A 22,767-nucleotide genomic window follows, 5' to 3' on the forward strand; every position below is an offset into this window, starting at 1 on the left:
AGAAGTAATAGGCAAGGAGTTGTGGTGTGAAGGTTATGATGGGAATACTCCTAATTGTGTTGATGTGGATCCATTTCGCAACCCTCTTTATAATTCAATTCGTAATATAGTAGTTTTGCCTGTGTTGATGCAATTTTCCGTATATCTTTCCACCTAATTCCTTATGATAGTTTACATTATTATTATTATTATTATTATTGAAACTTCCATGAATAGTTCGAAATAATTTCAAATACGTTTTCCAGTTTTGAGATTTGATATTTCGGTGTCTTAGAGTCAAAACCTCCTAAGTTAAGGTTTTATCGAAAATGACTTTTTGGGTAATTTCGCTGGAATGTAAAAACCGTATTCTACATATTACAGCTGGTATAAAATAAATATTAAAACATCGTGTTGCTCCTTACAAAAAAATATGTGGATCGGTTTTGCACAAGACTAAGTGTGAAGGTCATACATAAGTTTCTTGCTCATACTGTAAAGTTTGCGTTTTTGTATATAACGGTTTTCACTCTAAACCATCTATATGTATGCGATTCGAGGGTGAATCTTGCTATTTACAGATTTTATTTCACTTACTTGTATTTGTGGTACTTGAATATATGTTGTAGTTCCGAGGTTTTGGCTCTCCACTAGAGCCTTGTTCACAGAGAATAAAAGCTGGAGGAAAGATAATAAAAACACCAGGAAAATAAAAGAAACGTAATTCACTAGGGTAGAGCAGTGCGAACTGTACCTTGCCGATAGTTGTCAGTCATACGTCATATGATGGTGGAGCAAACTGTAAAAAGACTTTTTTGGGGGGCGGAGAACGTCGCCAGCTCACATTAATGCTTTTATTTTTGTTCTAAAATCTCCAAACCTTTGAAAAAAGAAATATTAAACAATTCAAGAGCAATTACACCGACTGTAATGGAAATTCAGGCGTCTACAAGATTAAGTGCAATTGCCTTGATAGTAAAGACAAAATGAATGCTGAAAGTAGAGGTCAAGGAACATCACAGAGATGCTAAAGCTGAACATCTAACTTGAATCCATTCGAAACGTTAATAATAATAATAATAATAATAATGTTGATTCAAAAATTTTATTTCGAGCAATAAGGACTAGTATATTTAAAAAAAAACTTTACATAGATAAGGGGTGGTTAAAGAAACTATAATAGAGGACAATTACTAGAAAGTACATACAGCATTGGCACAAAAATAAAAACATTAAAGCGAGCTTGCAACCTTCCTTAACAGAGCAAAGAACACAGATTTAGCCCATCATTTCACAATATGATGCACCAACATTTGAATTGTAACTTGGAGCTATAGGCAAGGTGTACTTCGCACAGCCCTACCACAATGAGTCAGTTCCTTTTTATTATGTTTATATTTTTATTATTCGAAACGTTAATACATTAATACAGAAATCGCAAATACAAGTAAGTAAAATGATTGTTAAAGTTCCTAAGCGTCTCGGCATATTTATAGGTTTTGAGATGATAAATCCGAAGCTGAAAAAAAAAAAAAGTAACCCAATGTTTCTACATGAACCCGTACTGTAATTCCTCCTCGTATTCGTTTCAGAATTCCATTCGCAGTTACTAGTTCATGTTTGTATATTTTGATGTTTCATTGCTACGAAGGTTTACACTAAAAATGTCAAAATATACCATTAAAATAATATGAGGTTACACAACAAAGAAAATATACAGTATTATTATGTACCCCCTATATCCAGTTTTATAAAAGATAGTGGGTTGAAATATGATGTATATATATATAGTTCAATTTAAAATCCCTAAACTCTGAACTGAAATTATTCGGTTATAGACAAAGGAAGTAGCGATGCATAACATTTTCTACGTTCTTTTCTCTTCCAAGAAATAAATTTTAGTTTAATTTAAACTACAAATGCCTTACAGTACTTTTTCAAAGTTGTTCAAAGTAACTTCCATTAACCTCAAGGCACAACTGACCTGGCGACATAAGTTGGTCTATGTATAGCTGGAGTGCCATTAATGGTTTCGATTCTGACTTACTGCAAATATTGAAGAAACAAACTGATTTTGCTGTATGTGGTATTCTTATGATAGTTGCACTGATAAAAACCTGACAGCCTCAAATCATGTAGGTGAGTGGTGCACAAATCTTTTGATACCAGTCGTTCTCTGAAAAATTCGCGGAACGTCTTCATGCTTGTGTTGAATTTATGGGTCTTCGCCTCGTCCCGTTGCAACCAGGAATAGCATTCGAAACATAGCAACGATGTGAGTTATAATATCAGGGTGCATATCATATCTGAATTTATAGTTTTGTTGAGAAAAAATGGCTTCACAATAGGCCACCTAGAAACGACTGATTGTCTCCTGCTTCCAGCACTGTCTGCAATAGTACTTGCTTGAGATAACGTTACACTGGATCATATATTCTTGTTTCTTCTGAGGAAGGGAATAACAAGGAACTGCTGCTAAAATATATAGAGGAAAAGTTCATAGATTTGGGTCAATGTTCCGTTAAGGGGGTCCAGTGTCTTTGACACCACTTCTTTCTATTGATTTTCGTTTGATTACATAATATAATGTTATATTAAGTTCTATTAGGTTAGGTTAGGTCAGGTAAGGTTAGGTTAGCTTAAGGGGATCCAGTGTAGTTTTGGACCCCCTTAACGGAACATGGACCTAGATTTGTTGCAAAATGCACTTCTACAAAAGCAACTAAGTTCTTGAGTGAGATAATGGATTCGCTTTCCTTGGTCCTTGACTTCTTGCAAACTAGTCTTCCGCTGTCGCTTGATGATTATCTGTGATACCAAGACATTTCCGTAGATCCCTAACAAATAACGCAAAGAGCAATAGTCATAAGTATTTTCGTGTTTACCAAGTATAATATTTTAAACTCAGAGTTTGGCTGCTTGTGAATCGCACTGTATATAGCCTATATGCCCTTCTTAGTAGTAAGGCGAACTCAAACGTTACGATCAATCTGAACGTTAGACTAAAGATATTCTGACATTCAGTTCTGCTGTCTATGGGCCTTATGCAGAGTCGTTCTGACGCGTGATTAGTGCCATACTAAAGAGTTCGACTAACATGTTTCCTGCCGTAGTCAGGCCTTTAGTATGACGCTAATGATGCGCCAAAACGACTCTACCTTATATGTTTAGTCTCTTGAAGTCATGCATCTTCCCTTTGAAACTAGTTTCAAAATAAATGGACGATTATCATCGCCATTCATAGTACATTTTCAGAAAACAAGCTTTTGTTGAGTTCGTAAAGGGAATTATAAAAATATGTTTATGCTTAGAAGTGAGTTTTAATTTTTTTAATTTTTAAATTTTATTTCATTCTATGAAAGTTGGAAATTTTGTTGTGGGACAGTGTCAGGCAACTGACAAGCTCTGTGTTATGCGTGAAGTGTATTCTTTTAGTTTCGTATACGTTAGTAGATACAGTAAGTTCACCTAGTAAATCGGAACATGGAATACGTAAGTTGTCTTACAGTCAAAAGAAGAAAAAAAAAGTTCCACAAAATTTCAGTACGATTTTACTTTGGATGGCAGAGCGGAATTAAATTACTTTTGTAATTGTTCTAGATAATGCAGTTTTGTTTATAATGTATGCACAAATTATATTCACGCAATCCAAATTGCTAACCATTTTTTGTTAAGTATACATATTTATGATGCACACTGGTGTCAGTATCCTGCCAGATATGGGTTTTACGAGATATTTTCAATATATAATTTGTCACCCAGAAACTTCTTCCCATCCTAATCCCATATTTTCACAGTATTTAGAACCTTATCTTGGGATCCCTTACAATTTATTTTTCTTTTTTATTTGCTTATTAAAGATTTTGACGTAAACGTTAGTTTATTTTTCTTTATACTCTGTATATTAATACTAACGTAGCGCAAATGTTTCTACTTTTTTCTCGGATACATCCTCAATTCTATATGAACTATAAAAAATATGTACATTGATTCTTAAATCTAGAAATTACCCTACAAGTCAGAAAAAATTCAAACCAAATGTTTGATTCTTGGCAGAAATTCTTTGTGCGAAATTTGTAGATTGCAAAAACTTAAATCACATCCGTGTGACATGTGCAATACACACAAAGATTCTGTCTTAAGTTTCAGTTGGCGCTTGTATAGACGTTGAAATATCTGAAGAAACAGACATTTCTGGTGAGTGTACGGGAGCATACTCCTCAGAGGGGCGGTTGGGGATAGTGGTGATGAAAGGTTTCTCCGATGATCTAAAGTTGCTGCAAATTATTACTTAACTACACTGTTAATGTAAGATGCGGATCCTCCTATGTGAATGTAAGACACAATATAGTTTTGTCTTCGTATCCTACTCCCTAGGTGCTTTCCCGAAGGTTGTAACTAGAAGTTAGATAGTATTAATAGTGAAATCACCAGGTTTTTATTCATCCTGATACGTGATAACCTGTGCGCTTCTTCCTTTTTAGACTTTTATTCTCCATCCATTTTGTTCCAAATTGAAAAACGTTGTAAGAATTTCCTCATATGACATTATTTGCTTTACTTCGTTTTCAGAAATTGTTTAACTTAAAAAATTCTTTAACATTCAATGTATTAGTACTACACACACGTAAGATGAAATCTTTGAGTTTTATAAGAGACACTGATAATAATGAATGACCTGAAGAAAATGTGAGGTAATGAGAAAAACCATGCACACCTGCGGTATTTGTTCACCATAAAGCTTACTTAGCGTGAGCTAGTATCGAACCAGTGACTTCACGCACCAGACGTACGCGCTATTCCACTTCCTGGCTTCTTTCTTATTTTTCTACTTAGCGCCCCCGACAGGGACACGAACACAGAAATATCGAGGGCAGTTAAAAATCACAAGAACTCTGCCACTGAGAATCGATCCCAGGACCCTGTACACCAAAGGCGCACGTGCTAGCCACTAGACCAGCGTGAAGGACCCTCACACGTACGAACGATATACAAAAATGTTCAGATATAATGTGTGAACAGTGAATGATGCATATTAAGAGTCGTGAATACCTCAGCCATTTTTCTTTTTCAACCCATTGATTTATATGTCGAAGTATATTACTGATTGTTTCTTTAGGTCTATTTAAATGTCTCTTACTCTTCTGGAAATTAAATTCTGAGTTGTATATTTTTAATTTTTATAAATGAAATTAATTAAAGTAATATTATATTGGTATATAATAAAAGATCATTTTTACAAAGCAGGGTATATATAAATAGATCTGAAGAAAACATGAGTAAAATAAAACCGTTGAAAACTCCGCTTATTTCAAAGAAACAGAAGAATACTTCGGCATATAAATCAATGGGCTGAAGAATAAAAATGGTGGAGGTATTCAAGATGCTTAATAATTAGTTCTTTGTCGTTGATCCTTGGTCTGAGGAATTACTGATATCGACTACATATATTGTCTTTTAGTACCAAAGTCTTGATGGAAGGTTATTTATTATTATTATTATTATTATTATTATTATTATTATTATTATTATTATTATTATTATTATTATTATTATTATTATTATTATTATTGATGCTATACTTCTTGTAACAGTTGTTGTACCTCACATGTGAAAAACACACAGATTTTCCTTACACGCTGTATAGGCCACAATATTATGCAACGGCTTTCTGAATCATCGGCCCTTTCTGCAAGTTGATTTCACACTGGAGATGACTGATGCGGTTTGACACGTTATTTCGTATGGCTCAGATTTTCGAAGATGATTTGAGTCCGATTTTTAACTTTTTTGTCTGGTGGGTTTAACTGCAAATATTTGCTATAGGCAAACTCTGGTGCTCATTCCGTATAGGTTTTTGCAAAATTTTAGAATGGAAACACAGCGCAAATACTGCAACAAGCAATTATAATCGCTATGCCGATAATCGCAATTTAAAATACAAAATTTTCATTGTTTCAACGCAAACCAGTACGGAAAGAGGCCCTCTTTCAATATTTGCTTATGACATTTTTAGGCCCTATGATACACGCTTCGGGTCTCAAGCAGACTCATTTTTACATATGATTAGCGTATTACTAAAGCCCTGACTACTGCAGCAAACATAGTCAAACTCCTTAGTATGGCCCTAATCAAGCATCAGAATGACTCTGCATAAGACCCTGAGGCTCTAAGTCCAAGCGTGGAGTACTGATAACTAAAATTTTAGGCGAGATATACGAAAAGTTTGCAACAGTTGTCATGACGTATTGATAGACCGGAAGTTCCCCAGTGTGTATGATGTAACTGCAATGTACAAGAATGATGGAATCGTACTTTTCCCCACAAGACGACAGAGAAAACAACTATAATTACACATTGTACCCCAATGTAGTACATATATGTTGGTGTGTTTACATGTTCCCTCACTAGCATAATGTTATTTTGCGGAAGTTACATCACTCACTTCCCGTCCCCGATAAGTACGTTCTCAACATGTTAGTACCCCAGATACATGGTTTTACACACGTGATCTTTAATCAATATATCTCCTAATTATTGAACTTTTCACGCCAATGTCAGGTTTGTAGCTCGTTTTTTTCTCTTTCCGCGGCTTGCAAATGGTGCGAAAACTCGATACACTCGGTTACCCGAAAGCAGTAATGTAGTGAGGGTCCCCGCAATTTTTACACTGCCAACCATAGTGTGTGTGTGTGTGTGTGTGTGTGTGTGTGTGTTCTACAGACCTTGGTGCAAATTAGTTGTAAACCTGGGGCAACGCAAAATGTTCCCAATCAGGCCCCGCACCACCTAAGGCCGGCCCTGGTTGGTATTATCCAATGTTTCTGGATGGGTTGGAATGGTATTGACAAAGTTGGTTATGTTGTGCTGATACTTCTTCACTACATATTTCCCACAAATGTAAGAAAACGGATCTGGTGAATTCTGGAAAAACCTTGGAGCCACTTAAATCACTTCACAAACGCTATGGAGAGTTTATAGCGTACGACAAACAACGTTTACATTCAAAAGCTAAGTTAGTTCACCTATTGCATAGGTATACTTACAAAAAACTAACTGATAATCTCATAATAAGAAATGGCCTTCTTTGACATTAGAATTGCACAAAATTTAATTTAATAAAGAGTGGTGCCTGAATTTTGTTTAACAAAATTAATTTAATTATTAGGAAATGTATTGTATTTGTTTCCTGTACGTTTATCTTGTAAATTTTAAACTACATTATCATTAGACTTCCGGTCATGTAGCGAGAACGTATTTGATGTGCGCTGTACACAGTGTTCGCAGAAAGAGCCAAAGCACATGTAAGATGTGAGTTTCAGAAAAAAAACCTTAAGTCATAGAGCTTTTTCGATTATTCCGTTGAAATCCGCACCCCAAAATCTATAAGAATCATTTATTAGTTTCTAAACACTTTTTCCATCGCAGGCTAGTGTAATTAAAGCATAAATTATTATGGAAATTCATATATATATATATATATATATATATATATATATATATATATATATATATATATATATATATGCATGCTCAAAATGAGTTCTTTTTATGAAAGCTTTCACTCTAATGATGTAAATCAAAATACAAGCCTCAATAGATTCACCTCAAAGTTGTAATTGTTGAGTCCATTAAACAATTATTATTATTATTATTATTATTATTATTATTATTATTATTATTATTATTATTATTATTATTATTATTATTGTTGTAAAGAGGTGTAAAGATGTTAGACATGAAGACCAGCTTCAAATGCAGGAAGGATATTTAATTCAGGGATGGAATGGGACGTATAGGAAAGTATACACGGAAGTATACAGCATATTCCCACCTAATATATTTATAGATCACTGTATACTCATCTAAAATTTACGGGAGTGAATATACACTATACTTTTGAAAACCGTACAGCGTATACCTAGCAAAAATCCCAGCATTACATCACTAACTTTATTTCATATAGAGCTTGAAATCTACATTTTCATCAACTTGATTATTTTTTATCAGGCAGATAGTTAAAATAGAATTTTGCTTTGCTTAAAGCATTGGTGTAAAATATAATTCTGCTTTGCTTAAAGCATTGGTGTAATCTTACATGAGAAAATCGTAGGCAGCAGCCTGCCAAGTTAACTCTTTCGCTGTCACCTTATTTCAGTAGGCCCTATCCTAATACAATGTGCCACCTACACTTTTGCAACATTTAGTCTTTTGCAACAAACAAGCTATATCTAGCGAAAACCAAGCACACTACAGAAAATGACCAGGACAACACTGTGTGCCACCAGAGTATAAGAGCTCGATACCTGCTAGAGGTCTGCACGGGCTGGATTTTTTTAGCCCTGACCCGTCCTGGCCCGTGAATTTATAATGCGAGGCACGACTCGAGTTTTAGCATTTAGGCCCGAGCTTGGCCTGAGATCGTGTGATAATCAAATGAGCCCGAAATAAGCCCGAATTACGGAAACGTCACGCAAAATTGAATTTTTATTTACAGCAACTACAAGTTTAATTTTGCAGTTGTCCTTTAAGAGTTCTCCAGAAAGAACGGTCCTATAAATATAGTTGTACAGTATATTTACAAAGTTAGGTCCGAGAAATATGGTTGTGTATTTAAAAATTTACTACCCGAGTCCAGCCCGGGTCCGAAGTGATATATGCTCTGTAGGCCCGAGTCTGGCCCGCGGAATATTCAGACTTAGGCCCGAGGGCTCGGACCGAGCCCGTGCAGACCTCTAATACTTGCATGCCATTTTATAGAGAATGTCTACAATGAGAACTACCTCTTGTTGCCAAATGACGTCAATGGCACACAACAATAGGTATGAACGACGTCATATGGCGTCAAGTGGCAGCAAATGAGTTAACCTAATTCCTGATTTCCAACTGGGCCTGATGTAAAATGCTGACCCAGCTGTTGCATAAGCCTGGCATACTCTTTGTTTCAATAACGTGCTGCAACGTCATGACTCGATATACGGAATGGTTGCCAATAGTTGATGTAAGAAACAATTTTGTAAGGAAAGCCGATTAAATACTGTACCAGGAAGTGTGAGAGCAGCGATTGGACGATGCTTAGGCCAAAATACTTAAACTAGAAACTTGGAATTTAGAGAATACATAGATTTTGTGATGTAAAGAAGGATCTTTGGAAACTCGAAGAAAAAGAGGGCTAAATAGAGATTACAATTATTATAATAATAAGATATTTATATGTCGGAATCCGTCCAAGGTTAGAGACAAGAGATTTATTATTTAGACTTTTCTTAATTAAACATGTGTTTCAGCGTTTTATAGGCCTATACATGCAGTATATTGAAGGGTTTAAGATTCGTACAGTTTATAAAAGAAAACACGACTAGAACATGAAGGTATTCAGCAAATTTCGTATGAGGAAATGTTTGAGTGCAAAGTTAAGAGGAAACTACAAACGTCAATTTTACTTCGTTATAAGATTCACTCTCTTAATTGTGAAGAGGATCTTTCTGATTTAATTAACAAAAACTATGAGTAAAATCAGGTACATATTGGATAAAATCATCGAAATAGAAATGTTTTCAGATAATGAAGACGAAGAAAATTTCAATTCACCTCCAGCAAATCTTAAAGCTGGAAATATTCTTATGCATTTGAACGAATGATTGACAAATGATGAAGGTGAAAACGCCTAAATATTTTATGAGCTGTAGATAAGGATGTATGAAACCATCTTTCAGTGAACCTCGTAGACATACATTGTGGAAACAATAAATGTCTCGTTTATACAAATGAAGCATCACGAACTCACTGTTGTGTGCAATGTACAAGATCAGTTTACGCAATATGCGGTGTATCTTGAAGAGGAAGGTTATGGTGTATCAACTTCCTGTCAGTTGTGCATTAGAAAAAATGTCCATCGAAAGAGGAAAAAAGCCAATGCAGTTTCCAAGAATATGCTAATATATATATATATATATATATATATATATATATATATATATATATATATATATATATATATATATATATATATAGGCTATATGTAGTTTGAATAAGAAATTTTCCTCGGCTTCGATTGGTGATACAATAACTGCCCCCGTATCTGATGCTTTGCATGAAAGAGCTAATCCCCGGAATATTCTGAAGTCTTAATGCTCCAATACATGAATGAATTCTACCAGATTGGCGATTCTAAGCAAAGAAGCAGCGTCAATGCGAAGGTGGCCGCTCCACTAATGACATGCACTGCATTAGAGTAGTGATCTGTAATGCGATGCTTTTTTTGACTGGTGAAACTGCTAAACCAATTAAACTTCATCTCAGGATGAAAGTGCTGTATAACGATTCTATTATGCCTCTGCAGCAAGTTTCTGAATGATACATAAAGTTCAAACATGACGTAGCTTATGGAGGACCTCCCACGTACGTCCAAGATACACCTAATATTAATGAACGAAAACTTTACCACAGAGCTTCTGAAGGAAACTGGGTGTATTACTAAAAGAAATAGTCGCCATTTTGGTTCTTATTGTTGGTTCAGAACCATTTTTGTTCATAATGTACTGAGGTTTAATAGCGTCTGGGAGATTGATGTCACATCATTTCACTGCTGAATTGAGGTATCATCGTGTTCATGGCCTATGAGGAACTGTTGTATCGTTTTGAGGGTAAATATGATGAATTTCTGGCCAGAATCGTCAACAGAAAAAATCATGCTCACTCTCTTTTGAGGTGAAAATGGGGAAATTTTGGAATGTTACATAGAAAAGGAGACAACAGTGATGAGTGCTTCGTATGCAAAATGTCTGACTTCACCCCTTTTTGTGTTTCATGAGAACTCCCGACATCATATTGCCTGTTTAACAGTGCCCACACATCACAATATCAAATTATAATGTTTCACATACCCATCCTATTCTGCAGATCTCACCTCCAATGATTTTCAAGTTTTGGAACAGCTTGAACAGGCGATGGAAGACAAGCATTTCCGAAGCGATGAAGAGGTGAAAATCGCGGTGCAGTACACGAGTGTTTACTGCTACAACCAAACTCATTTTTGAGCGCTGCAATACTTGTGTTGTACGTCGTGGGAATTACTTCAAAATAAGGTATATATATTTATTTTTTGTATATTTCCTAATTTGTCACACAAAGAGTTAAATAAAAAAGTAAATACATAAAATAAGAAAATTAAGGTTTGTATTTAAATCACTATCGTAATATACTCTTGAGTTCACCCAGTGGCGTATTTACAATTTTGTTTCGGGGGGCTTTGCTAACTTTCGGGAGGGGGGCTTTGCCTGAAAATGTGAAAATTCTGCAAGATATTTCATATACTTTACTTCATATATTTCATATACGTAAGTAAGATTTCGGGGGATCTTAAACCGGAAGCCCCCCCTAAATACACCACTGAGTTCACCTATTAATGGAAATACAACAGCCGTTTTGGTCCATCTCTATTTTTAAACAACATGCAGTTCAGTCATTTCTTAATTCATAAAACAATACTTTAATGTTCCATGCATCTTTATTTCCAACATCCACAGGTATGACTCAACTATTGTAGTTAATCACCGCCGAGATTTTGCGATTACTGGTGCTCACCGGTGAAAGTTGGTAATAAAAATTCAAATTCCAAGATTCATCCGTTCAAAGCGATGATTACTGGTAATCGCAGTGTATTTCCGATAACCACGTTTCTTACTCTCACGGTAACATATTCACGGTGATAATGGAGCTCTTCCGTGGCTAAGCGGCTAGCGTCCGCGCCTTTAGCGTGGGAGACCCGGGTTCGATTCCCGGCGGGAGCTCATGTGGTTCGGATTCCACGTCAATCAGTAGGTCCCGTCTCATATAGCTTCGTTGCTGAAAGGGACGTTAAACTCAAAATCAACTCAACTCAGGGTGATAATGAACTATACCAATAAACTGTAAAAGATAGTTCCTCACAACAAAATAAGAAAAAGATCATATGGATCTGTGGAGGAAAATTTACAGTTTCGTGGCTAAGTCCGTCCAAAAGTGTGAAAAACATGTTATAATACACGATATTTTGAAAACGAAGATATCGCTCGTGAATAAATGGTTAGTATACGCGCCCTTTTTGTGCGAGACCCAGGTTCGATTCCGGCGAGAGCTCATGTGGTTCGAATTCCACATTAAGCTGTAGGTCCACATCGCAGCTCGCTGCTGAAAGGGACGCTAAACTCAAATCAAATCAAACACGAGGAGCCGTGTACTAGTGGTCGTATCAGTGTGAAGGAAGGCACACATACGCCGTTCAAAAATGCACATTTCACCAATGTGCAACGGGTGCGCAAGTGATTCTTCCAGGAGATAATTCTCAGACATTCTCCTAACAGAAGTCTCAGATATTCTTGGACTTAAAGGTGGAGCCAATCTAAGCAAAAAGTCAGCCTTCACAGTAGTGAACATGTAATGTGTTGGAGGGAAGTTCGAAGTGTAAGGGACTACCATAGGTTCCTCGTGTTTGGAAGAGAGCGTGCAGGGATGTGTTTTTGCCTTCAACTTATAGTCCGAGCATATCTAAGAATTCTGTTTTTCTCTTCTATTGAGATCATGTCTGGGAATTATATCCTGTAAGGAGTTGCGTTGATTTTGAGTTTAACGTCCCTTTCAGCAGCGAGGCTAAATGAGACGGGACCTACTGATTAACGTGGAATCTAAACTACATGAGCTCCCGCCGGGAATCGTATCCTGTAAGGAATCCATTGCACATTGGTGAAATATGCATTTTTGGATAGCGTAAGTATGACTTCCTTTACGTCAATATGGATTTCCAGGCCACGGTTTCTCGTGTTTAAAGTATTATGCCTGCCAGTAAATAATATATGTTACAATTTATGTTTACCATGTATTTGGACGGCCCTAGATTAGAAAATATCCACTTTTCCCAAACAGGTCCACATAAATATTTTTCTTGTTTTGATGTGAGGAATCATCTCTTACAGTTTGTCGTTATAGTTCATTCACTTCCTGTATATGTACATTCAAATATACAGTACATGTAGATGATTACATCTACATATGTTTGGCAATGACAACAGCCTTCTCTACGTCTCTAAAAATCTTTCACCAATTATTCATTCATAATAAGCAAAATGCATCTTTCGTGTTTTTACCCACCTACATTCAAACAACTTCCCCTCAATTTCTGTTCATATTAAACATACTTACCTTCAGGTATTAGATTTGTAATCTTTTTCTTCGTAACTTTTTCTATGAAATTATTCAGTGAAACTCGAATGGCCTCTGATTTATTCACGAAATCTACAGCTTCAGCGTGTGCTGAGAACATGTCTTTGGCTGCATTCTTAAAATCATCTGCCAATTGAGATGATTGAGAGATGTACAGTAATGTTGCAAATTTGAGCAGGATTCCATTACCGTTCTGAAAAAAAAAGAAAGAAAATTGATGACAAACATAAATTTAACGTAAGAATCGTTGATTTACTTGGCGTCACGTTAAGCTAAATATTAGGGAAGAAAGTGGAAATATTTCTATTGTCAATTGAAAAGTAGAATGTATCCACATATGGCCTGTACTGTACCTGTTCTGTACTTGTAGGTAAGTTTACACTTGAATCTTTGTATTCTCGAATGCATTATCAAAGCAGTACATTAAGTGTTGAATTATACCATTTTGGAAAACTCCTTGCAAAATTAAAGACTTGGAAAATGGGGTGGCAACGTGAAACAATGGTAAATTTTAATATAAAAGCCGAGTTCTCCCGCTTTCCCCTGATTTTTAATTGTGTATGATATTGACATATGCTTGAAGTGCATATGCTGTTTTATTACATCATTGAGGGTAAAAAAAAAAAAAAAAAACTAACAGGCTAATTATACGCTAAATATTAGCACGGTGAAAAGCATTGATCTACGCCTTCAGAACTGAAATGTGGCAATTGTCTTATAACGTTTAACGCTCTTAAGAAAGAAGGCACAAATGTATGCGGTTTGGTCACAGTCGAGATGAAACCAACACTGACACTTTACGCACTGAACCGATTTTGCACAGATTTTCGATTCCGATCACTTCTCACCGCAGAATAAACATACACACTTTGTGTTGTCCGGAGTATGCTTTCTAAGAGCTCAAATAGAACTCAAGAGCCAAAAGAGGTGGAATCATTATTGTCAATTTCTCAATCGTCTTTTTTTCCATTCAATTTTTTCTTTCCATTACTGGAGCAGTTACAGATGTTCTTGTTGTTTCTCACCCTTTAAATAGTCTTCATTGTAGTCTGGACCTTCTGTACTTGTAGTGTTTAACAATGCATTCTGTTTAGCATATGATTATCGAACTTCATGAACTGTATAGATTTAACATTCCATCTCTGCTTCACAGGATATTGTTTTTTCTTCTTCTTCTGGGCTTTGTAGGATATGCTTATAGGGAGAAATGATTAAGGTAGTCGTTGATAAACTTGTGTTGCTAAAGTTCGATTTCTTCTTTTCTATCACCTGTGCGAACTACCAACACGAGATTCCACTCTGAATAGAAAATTACGTGTAGTGAATTTCATACTAGAATCATGTTATATATTCCCATGTTCTCCCCAAATGAAATTAGGAGGTAAGTATGGAAAGCAATGTTACAAAAGCTAGTATTCATTCAAAAAATGTGCTTGACAATACTACAACGATTTAGTGACAAAAAAAGTCATTTCTTCACATAATTACCGTCATTGTCTCAACACTTGTTAAGTGGGGGTCCTGATTTCTGTATTCTATAGTCATGGAATTCTAGCACCATACACTGAAACCACATTTCAGATTTATGCTTCACCTCTTCATCGTCGAAGAAGTGTTGTCAGGAAGATGTTTCCATAAATGGTAAGATGTTTCCATCAAGTGGTTTATTATTATCACCTGGGCGCTTATCTTGTGCTTGCAGAGAATGTATAATGAAGTGCACCTGACATTTGATGGGCTTCTGATTGCCACAGTCGTTGTAAACATGTATTATTTACATTAATCTCAACGTAACAACGAGAAACACCCATGCGAGAGAGAGAGTCATAGAGGAAGGTTCACAGTAAAGGTCAGTATAGCCAAATTACGCACAAATATATGACTTGTCAGTGTATACAGGTTGTAATCTTACTTTACGAATACACTTCGTATTCATTGTTTTTTTTTTTTTTTTCATCATTGTCATATTATTACATGCATTCTTAAGGGAGCGTAGATTAAAAGAAACTACTGCTTCAAACAGACAAGTAATAATGCATAATTATCATTAATTAAAATTTTCTGAAAATAAAGTTTATTTTTCTGTTGTAGAATTTTCCCATATTCAAAAAAATAAATATGAAATGATGTTGACACATTCTTTGCTAATTTTCTTTCTCTTTTTCAGTAATAAAGTTCAGTTGCACTAAGCTGATAAATTTATTAGTATCACATGTCGTAAAATATTGACGTAGAAGCAACAAAAAAAATAATAATAAATGTCATTTGTAAATTTTAGTAATTATAACTTAAGTTTCTCATGTACAATAAGTAGTGATGCATACTACTTTTTTGTAAGTTGCACTCTAATATAACAAGTCGTTTTGTGTGTGTGTGTGTGTGTGAAGCAGGTTATCGGCGTGCAGTGATCCTATCTCTTTATCCCAATTTAGCTGTAATTAATGATGATTTCAGAAGATTTTCATCCCAATATCCAGAGATTGGAAATACAACTACAAAAATACTGGTAATCCACGACGAGCATCATTGGATATATATATGTCTTGAAAGGGGATTTCGATGATCCGAGAGGGGGAATTCCTCTCCCCCTCATGCATCATGCCCTGAAATCATTACTGATCATGATAGAACAAAAATGCTATGTTTCTAATGGTATAGCTCTAGACCTTTATACGCAGTAAACAATTAATCGAACTCAGGAGCTTTCGCTATGGAACATAGCCTCTATTATTGAATCACCGAATACAGCAATCATTAATTTTTAGGCCATGGGCTACGTGGTCATCGAATTTCGTTTTAGCCCAGCCAATAGTTACCGAGAAACAAAGTACTACTTGCAAGTCGAGTCGAGCAAAACCGAGCCTTTACCTGGCCGAACTCAGCCACCAAATTTACCATTTTTTTAATTGCTTTAGCCATGAGTTCAAATCCGACCAGTAGTTTCCAAGAGATAAAGTGCAGCATATACACTATATATACATACACCTAGAATGAAACTATAAGCTCCCAATGCTTACATCGGTAATAAAAATAGCTGTGTTACTTTAACACAATGGGTTTGTGTTACCCGAGTTGTGTTAAATTTTGGTACACATCTGATGCCACCTCAATTCGATTGAAATAAAATGACAGTTTGTAATGCGCCGCTATTGTCAATCTACACCATAGCCCATTACAGGATAAATAAAAATTAGTAATATGGCTATTGTTCCGCACCGTTAAGATATAAATCTAAATTATGTAGATAACTTTTTTTAGGACTAGCTCAGGAGAGTAATGCTCCGGTTAGGGTACAAAACCTCGCGGCCAGAACCTCGCGGCGACAACCTCGCGGACCAAAACCTCGCCTGGCCAAAACCTCGCCTTCCAAAACCTCGCGGCCCAAAATCTCGCCAGGCCGAAACCTCGCCTGGCCGAAACCTCGCCGCCCAAAACCTCGCGGGACAAAATCTCGCCGGGCCAAAGCCCCGCCTGGCCAAAACCTCGCCACCCGAAACGTCGCGGGCCAGAATCTCGCGGGGCCAAAACCTCGCCTGGCCAAAACCTCGCCACCCAAAACCTCGCCACCCAAAACCTCGCGGGCCAAAATCTCGCCGGGCCAAAACCTCGCGCCCCAAAATATCGCCATACCCAAAATCTCGCCTGACCAAAATGTAAATGTTCCAACAGATGATAAGGATGACGGTATAAAAGACGCTGTTTCAGAAGAAGTATCACGGGTATTTGACCAAGTCCCGCGATACCATATGAAAATTCTATTTCTGTATTAGAGGATTTCAATGTGAAGGTAGGGCGACAGGATGTTTATAAACTGGTTATAGGGAAAGAAAGTCTGCATAAGGAAAGTAATGACAACTAACGAGGTTAGTTTCGTGAACTTTGGAACATCCAAAAACTTAAAATTTTAACAAAAATCTAATAATATTTATGAAAATATGAAACAATATATGAGTTTTTACGACGTCCCTTGATTATGTCCTATAGGTTAAAGGAGACGTAGATGACCAGGATGAAGGAAATGATCGAATAAAGAAAGTGGGAGGAAACGGGAATGACCCGAGGAAGCCCACGCACACGATGTTTTGTATATTATTATTATTATTATTATTATTATTATTATTATTATTATTATTATTATTATTATTATTTGTAATGTGGAATTGCATATTAGGAAACACATTGGGTAAATTTTAAAGAAAAGTTTCATTCGCGGCGAGGTTTTGGCACGGCGAGATTTTGGGCGGCGAGGTTTTGGCACGGCGAGGTTTTGGCCCGGCGAGATTTTGTCCCGCGAGGTTTTGGCCACGCGAGGTTTTGGGAGGCGAGGTTTTGGCCACGCGAGGTTTTGGCCCGGCGAGATTTTGTCCCGCGAGGTTTTGGGCGGCGAGGTTTTGGCCACGCGAGGTTTTGGCCCGGCGAGATTTTGTCCCGCGAGGTTTTGGGAAGCGAGGTTTTGGCCACGCGAGGTTTTGGCCCGGCAAGATTTTGTCCAGCGAGGTTTTGGCCGGCGAGATTTTGGGCGGCGATGTTTCGGCCGCGAGATTTTGTCCGTATACCTAATGCTCCCGGAAGTAGGAACGAAAAACACAGTTCTGATTGGTTGGCGTTATCTATGTCTTGCCACGTTGCATTCAAATATCAGAATTCAGAAGATTGTTGTTGTCGGTCCTCGTGGCCGAGTGGGCAGTTCACCGTGAGTTATCATGGTGTGTGGAGGTGTTTTTGCGCGCTCCGTGAAAGCATATCCTGCTTTTCCTTTGTTTTTGTTTTTTTTGTTTTTTTTTGTTTGTTTTTTTGTCCTGTGATTAGGACTGCATAGTGGTATTAATTACTGGAAATTGTGTTAAGTAGTACTACGTTATGAATACCATTCGACAAAATACGTTAAAATTTGAGTTTGACAAGAATTTCAGACAATTACGACCGTCACCGGCTGAAATACACATATGGTTAAGTGAAAATTTTTCCGATCTGATGAACAAAGTGATTGCAATTCAATTACACAACGAAGACTTCTGTGTATATGTAAAACTGGATACAGCTCTGAATTTTGAACAAGTTTTACGTACTTTGCCAGACTCTGTTCCCTTCCGTCATTCGACTGGTGTTTCCTCTGTGGTGAATATATTGGATGCTACTACTAACTATACTAAAGTCCGTATTTTTGAATTACCGTGTGAACTTAGTGATGATGTAGTATGTGATACCTTGCGTGAATATGGTGAGATTAAACAAATAGTACATGAAAAGTGGGGCACTCACTTAAAATACCCTGTGTTGAATGGTATTCGCGCAGTTTATATAGAATTGGGGAAACATATACCCTCTAAACCCCACTTCATGGGTTATAAAGCTTCAATTGTGTATCCTGGACAGCTTCATACTTGTTTCCGCTGTTTGAGTACGGATCATCTTGTTTCCCGATGCAAGGTACCACCTCGTCAGTTACCTCGTCCTCAGCACAAACAGGACGACCTTCGTATGACAGCTTTATCCACTGGTAATCTCCCGAAAACCCCACATTACTCGTTAAACTCACTGTCTCCTTCTTTACGGCCCAGTGTTTCCACGAGTGTTCGTGATGTGTCTCGAGCTCCCCCTCCTATGGTGCAGGATCCTACAGAATTTCCTACTTTATGTCATGATGTCATAACAGAACCTGAGCCAAGTACTACGGCCTTACAAGATTATGTTGACCCGATTCAGTGGCCCTCGACCAACTCAGTGCTACAAACTGCCCCGCCCAATCTGGCAACGTCGCAGGATGATATCCCATTGTCTACATCTCATGTTCAGCTTACTAAGAAATCAGCCACAACTCTTGAAAATGCATCTGAATCTACTTTGCCCTTTACTAGTGCTCATGGAAATCAACTGCGGCGATCGTTACGTAAAAAACGAAAAGTGCTCTCAAATAAAACAGACAGTGTTAGCCAAGCAATCCAAGATAGTGTGAGTGACCCAGAAACACATAGCGGCGGTGGTGGTGACCTTGACTCTGACATGGTTTGTAACAACTTCTCTGCTACAAGCGAGTCTCGTGAAAAGAGTGGTGAAACAGAACCTACTGCTTCGTAAGTTCTTATGTATAGCTTCTCGTCAGCACCGTTCACGTGCCTTCGGGTTCTTATGCCATATATTTTCTTTTCTGCTTTCCCTGCAGCGCAGTTCTCACGTGATGTTTACCGGATTGTTTCTATTTATGTTTTTATTTTTCTTTCTTTTCAAACTTCAGGAAGAGTGGTGGAGATTGTGTTTCAGATGGATGCAATATTTCTCCTCTCCCCCCTTTGTAGTGAGGTGTATTTTTGCACAACTTATCCAGTTTTTGGTGTTATTTTTTCAAATTGCTTTATTACTTTATGTATTTATTAACTTGATGGCAGGTTCTCCGTCTCCTACTAGACCTAACGTGCGCCGTCTATGTACAATAAATATCGCTGGCATTCACCATCCAGCGAAACAAAATAGTTTAAAAACTTTTGTTATGCAAAGTGGTTACGACATCATTCTTCTGTAAGAGGTCCGCTTTGAATGTTTTGAATTTCTGCCAATGTACAATGCAATTGTGAATATCGGACCCAACAATCGGGGTACCGCTATCTTAATCAAAAAGGGTATTGTCGTCGAACGCATTAAGCGACTTCCCTCTGGCCGTGGTATCAGTTTATTTTGTGATGGATTTAATATTGTGAACGTTTATGGTATTTCTGGAACAGTTAACAGGCGTTCTCGTGATCATTTTTATAACGAGGAAATAGTGCAGATTTTACCAGATAATTGTGATCCTATTATTATGGCTGGTGACTTTAATGTACTGGAACGACAAATCTATACCACTGGCATCTTCCACCCTAGTGTCAATTTTACCCGCCTTATCCAACAGTTGCGGCTCCGGGATGTGTGGTGGAATCATTGGACGGTACCTAAATTTAATTTTAAGAATGGTCATATGATGTCCAGGTTAGATAGGTGGTACATAACGTCTTCTCACTGTTCAAATATCATTGAAACGGACATATGTCCAGTTTCATTTAGCGACCATGCAGCGGTTTATTATGTTCTTAAAATCCCGACAGGTGTCTCGCATGCATGGTAAAAGTTACTGGAAATTAAATGCTCAACTTTTCCATCCAGCTACCATTAGGAATAATTTTCGTCAACGTTGGCAATTTTGGGTACGTCAACGACGTTACTTTTCAACTATTTCTGAATGGTGGACTTCTTACGTTAAACCCCACATAAAACGTTTTTTCCAATGGTACGGAAAAGAAATTAAGCGCGAGACTCATCAGACATTAGAATATTACTACGCTGTATTAAACGATCTCTGGTCTCAACCCAGCAGCCCTCAAAATCTCAGTCATATTCATAGGGTTAAAGCGCAAATTACACGCATACAACTTCGGGCTCTTGAACGATATCAGACGGCTTCCACATCTGCCTCATTTTGTAAATCTGAACGCATTTCCTTTTACCACTATATTCAATCGCAGAAGCGACGTCAACAGAACTACATTGAAGCTATTACGATGGATGGTGCTGAGCTCCTTCGTGGCTAAGCGGTTAGCGTACGCGCCTTTGGCGCGGGAGACCCGGGTTCGATTCCCGGCGGAAGCTCATGTGGTTCGGATTCCACATTAATCAGTAGGTCCACGTCTCATATAGCCTCGCTGCTGAACGGGACGTAAAACTCAAAAATCAATCAATCAATCATGGATGGTGCTGGCGAAGTTACGAATCTTAATGATCTTAAGACTCTTGTGTATGAACATTTTTCTTCCTTATATCGAACTGGTTTCATTAATGCTACGGCACTAGAGACATATTTCCCGGAGACAATGCCCCAACTGTCTCCCAATGTACACCAACAATTAATGGCGGACATTACTCCGACGGAAGTCCGAGAAGCATTGAGTACATGTAAAGACCGCAAGAGTCCCGCTCCAGACGGACTAATTTATGAATTCTATGTCTCCTATTGGGATATTGTTGGAGCGGAATTATGCCACCTTTTTAATGAGCTCTTAAGGCATCACAATTTCATTGATAATCAAGGTGTCATTGTTCTCATACCTAAAACGAACTGTCCGGTGACCATACAGAACTACCGTCCTATGACGTTACTCAATACTGACATGAAACTTTTCACTAAAGTCTTAGCACGACGCTTGAAACTTGTTTGTCACGAGATTGTTAGTGATTTTCAGGCAGCCATTCATCCCACCAAGAATGTGTTTTCTGCTCTTAGCAAGATTTGTGACATCACTGAATATTTTAAATTTAAGCGCATGCCTGCATGTTTATTATCAGTGGACTTCCAAAATGCTTTTGACTTTTTATCCCACGACTATCTCTACACTGTTCTACGAGCCTACAAGTTTTTTGATTCATTTATTGACTTGATTCATGCGCTGTACTCTTCCGCCACTTCCCGTGTGCAAATAAATGGCCACCTTACGGCTCCCTTTTCCATAAGTCGTGGAGTAAGACAAGGATGTGCTTTATCTGTATATTTATTTAGTTTGGCGCTTGAACCTCTGTTCTACCATCTAATGTCGCTCCCCTCATCAGTGAATCATGATTTTCAAGATATCAATGTTCAAGCTTTCGCTGATGATGTGACACTCCTTTTCACAACGAATGAACAGTTTGCGCATATTGAACAGTGTCTACAGACTTTCGTGCAGGTGAGTGGTGAAAAAATCAATGTGAATAAATCGACGTTATTGTTATATAATGCTTCCATGGTCACGTCACACTTTTCTATTGACCACCAGTATCTGATAAATGACCACGTCAAAATACTTGGTATTACCTTTACAATTCGAACTGACGTGCTGACAGATATAATTTGGGACCCTATTCTTCAGAACTTACGCCTACTTAGTGCAGACAATAAAGGTCGGAGATTGAATTTGATACAACGCACCTGGTTTGTTAATACTTACATTCTTTCTAAAGTGTGGTATGCAGCTCAGATCTTTCCTCTGCCTGAGTGTTATGCAAGGAAGATTGACTCTCTCATAGGCTGGTTTCTGTGGAGTGGATTTTATTTTCGACTCCCACGAAATGTTACCTATTGCTCATATTTTACAGGCGGATTACAAGTTACTAATGTAAGACAAAAATGCAAAGCTCTTTATATGCGTAATGGATTGAAGTTATTTCTTGATTCTGACTCACACACATCGCAATGGATATCGTGCTGGACTGTTTCATTAACTAAAAATAATCCGCCATACATCCGCTTTTTTCGTCATTGCCCTGCATATGTGCGGGAACTCATTTCCGCATGGGCATATGCCCCACCGTTACCCGAGGCTTGCACCATGTCCACTAAAATGTTGTATGGCACTTTAATCAACAGTGCTATGTGTCATTCTGTACCCCGAATTTGTCATAAGTTTCCCACCTATGACTGGCATGCGATCTGGCGAAATGTGCACAACAAAATTTTATCTTCGGACATTCGTAGTGTTTGGTTGTGTTTTATTCATGACTTACACCCTACCAATGAACGACTTCATACTATTTATCGTTCTGAATCTCCTAATTGTGTGCACTGTGGTCGACTGGATACGCTTT

The 22,767-nt window shown here is 37.5% G+C and overlaps 1 protein-coding gene across 1 annotated transcript in view; it reads right to left on the minus strand.

Annotated features, from left to right (window-relative positions):
- Positions 1–22,767, minus strand: part of LOC145672532 (serpin B3-like) — a 156,764-nt gene that overhangs the window by 94,911 nt on the left and 39,086 nt on the right. Inside the window, exon 4 of the mRNA XM_081741692.1 lies at positions 13,159–13,372. Coding sequence (XP_081597818.1) covers positions 13,159–13,372 — 214 coding nt within the window. The remainder of the gene's footprint in view (positions 1–13,158; positions 13,373–22,767) is intronic.

Source organism: Thermobia domestica, chromosome 16, assembly GCF_964235325.1.
Source record: "Thermobia domestica chromosome 16, izTheDome1.hap1.1, whole genome shotgun sequence".
Lineage (NCBI taxonomy): Eukaryota > Metazoa > Arthropoda > Insecta > Zygentoma > Lepismatidae > Thermobia > Thermobia domestica.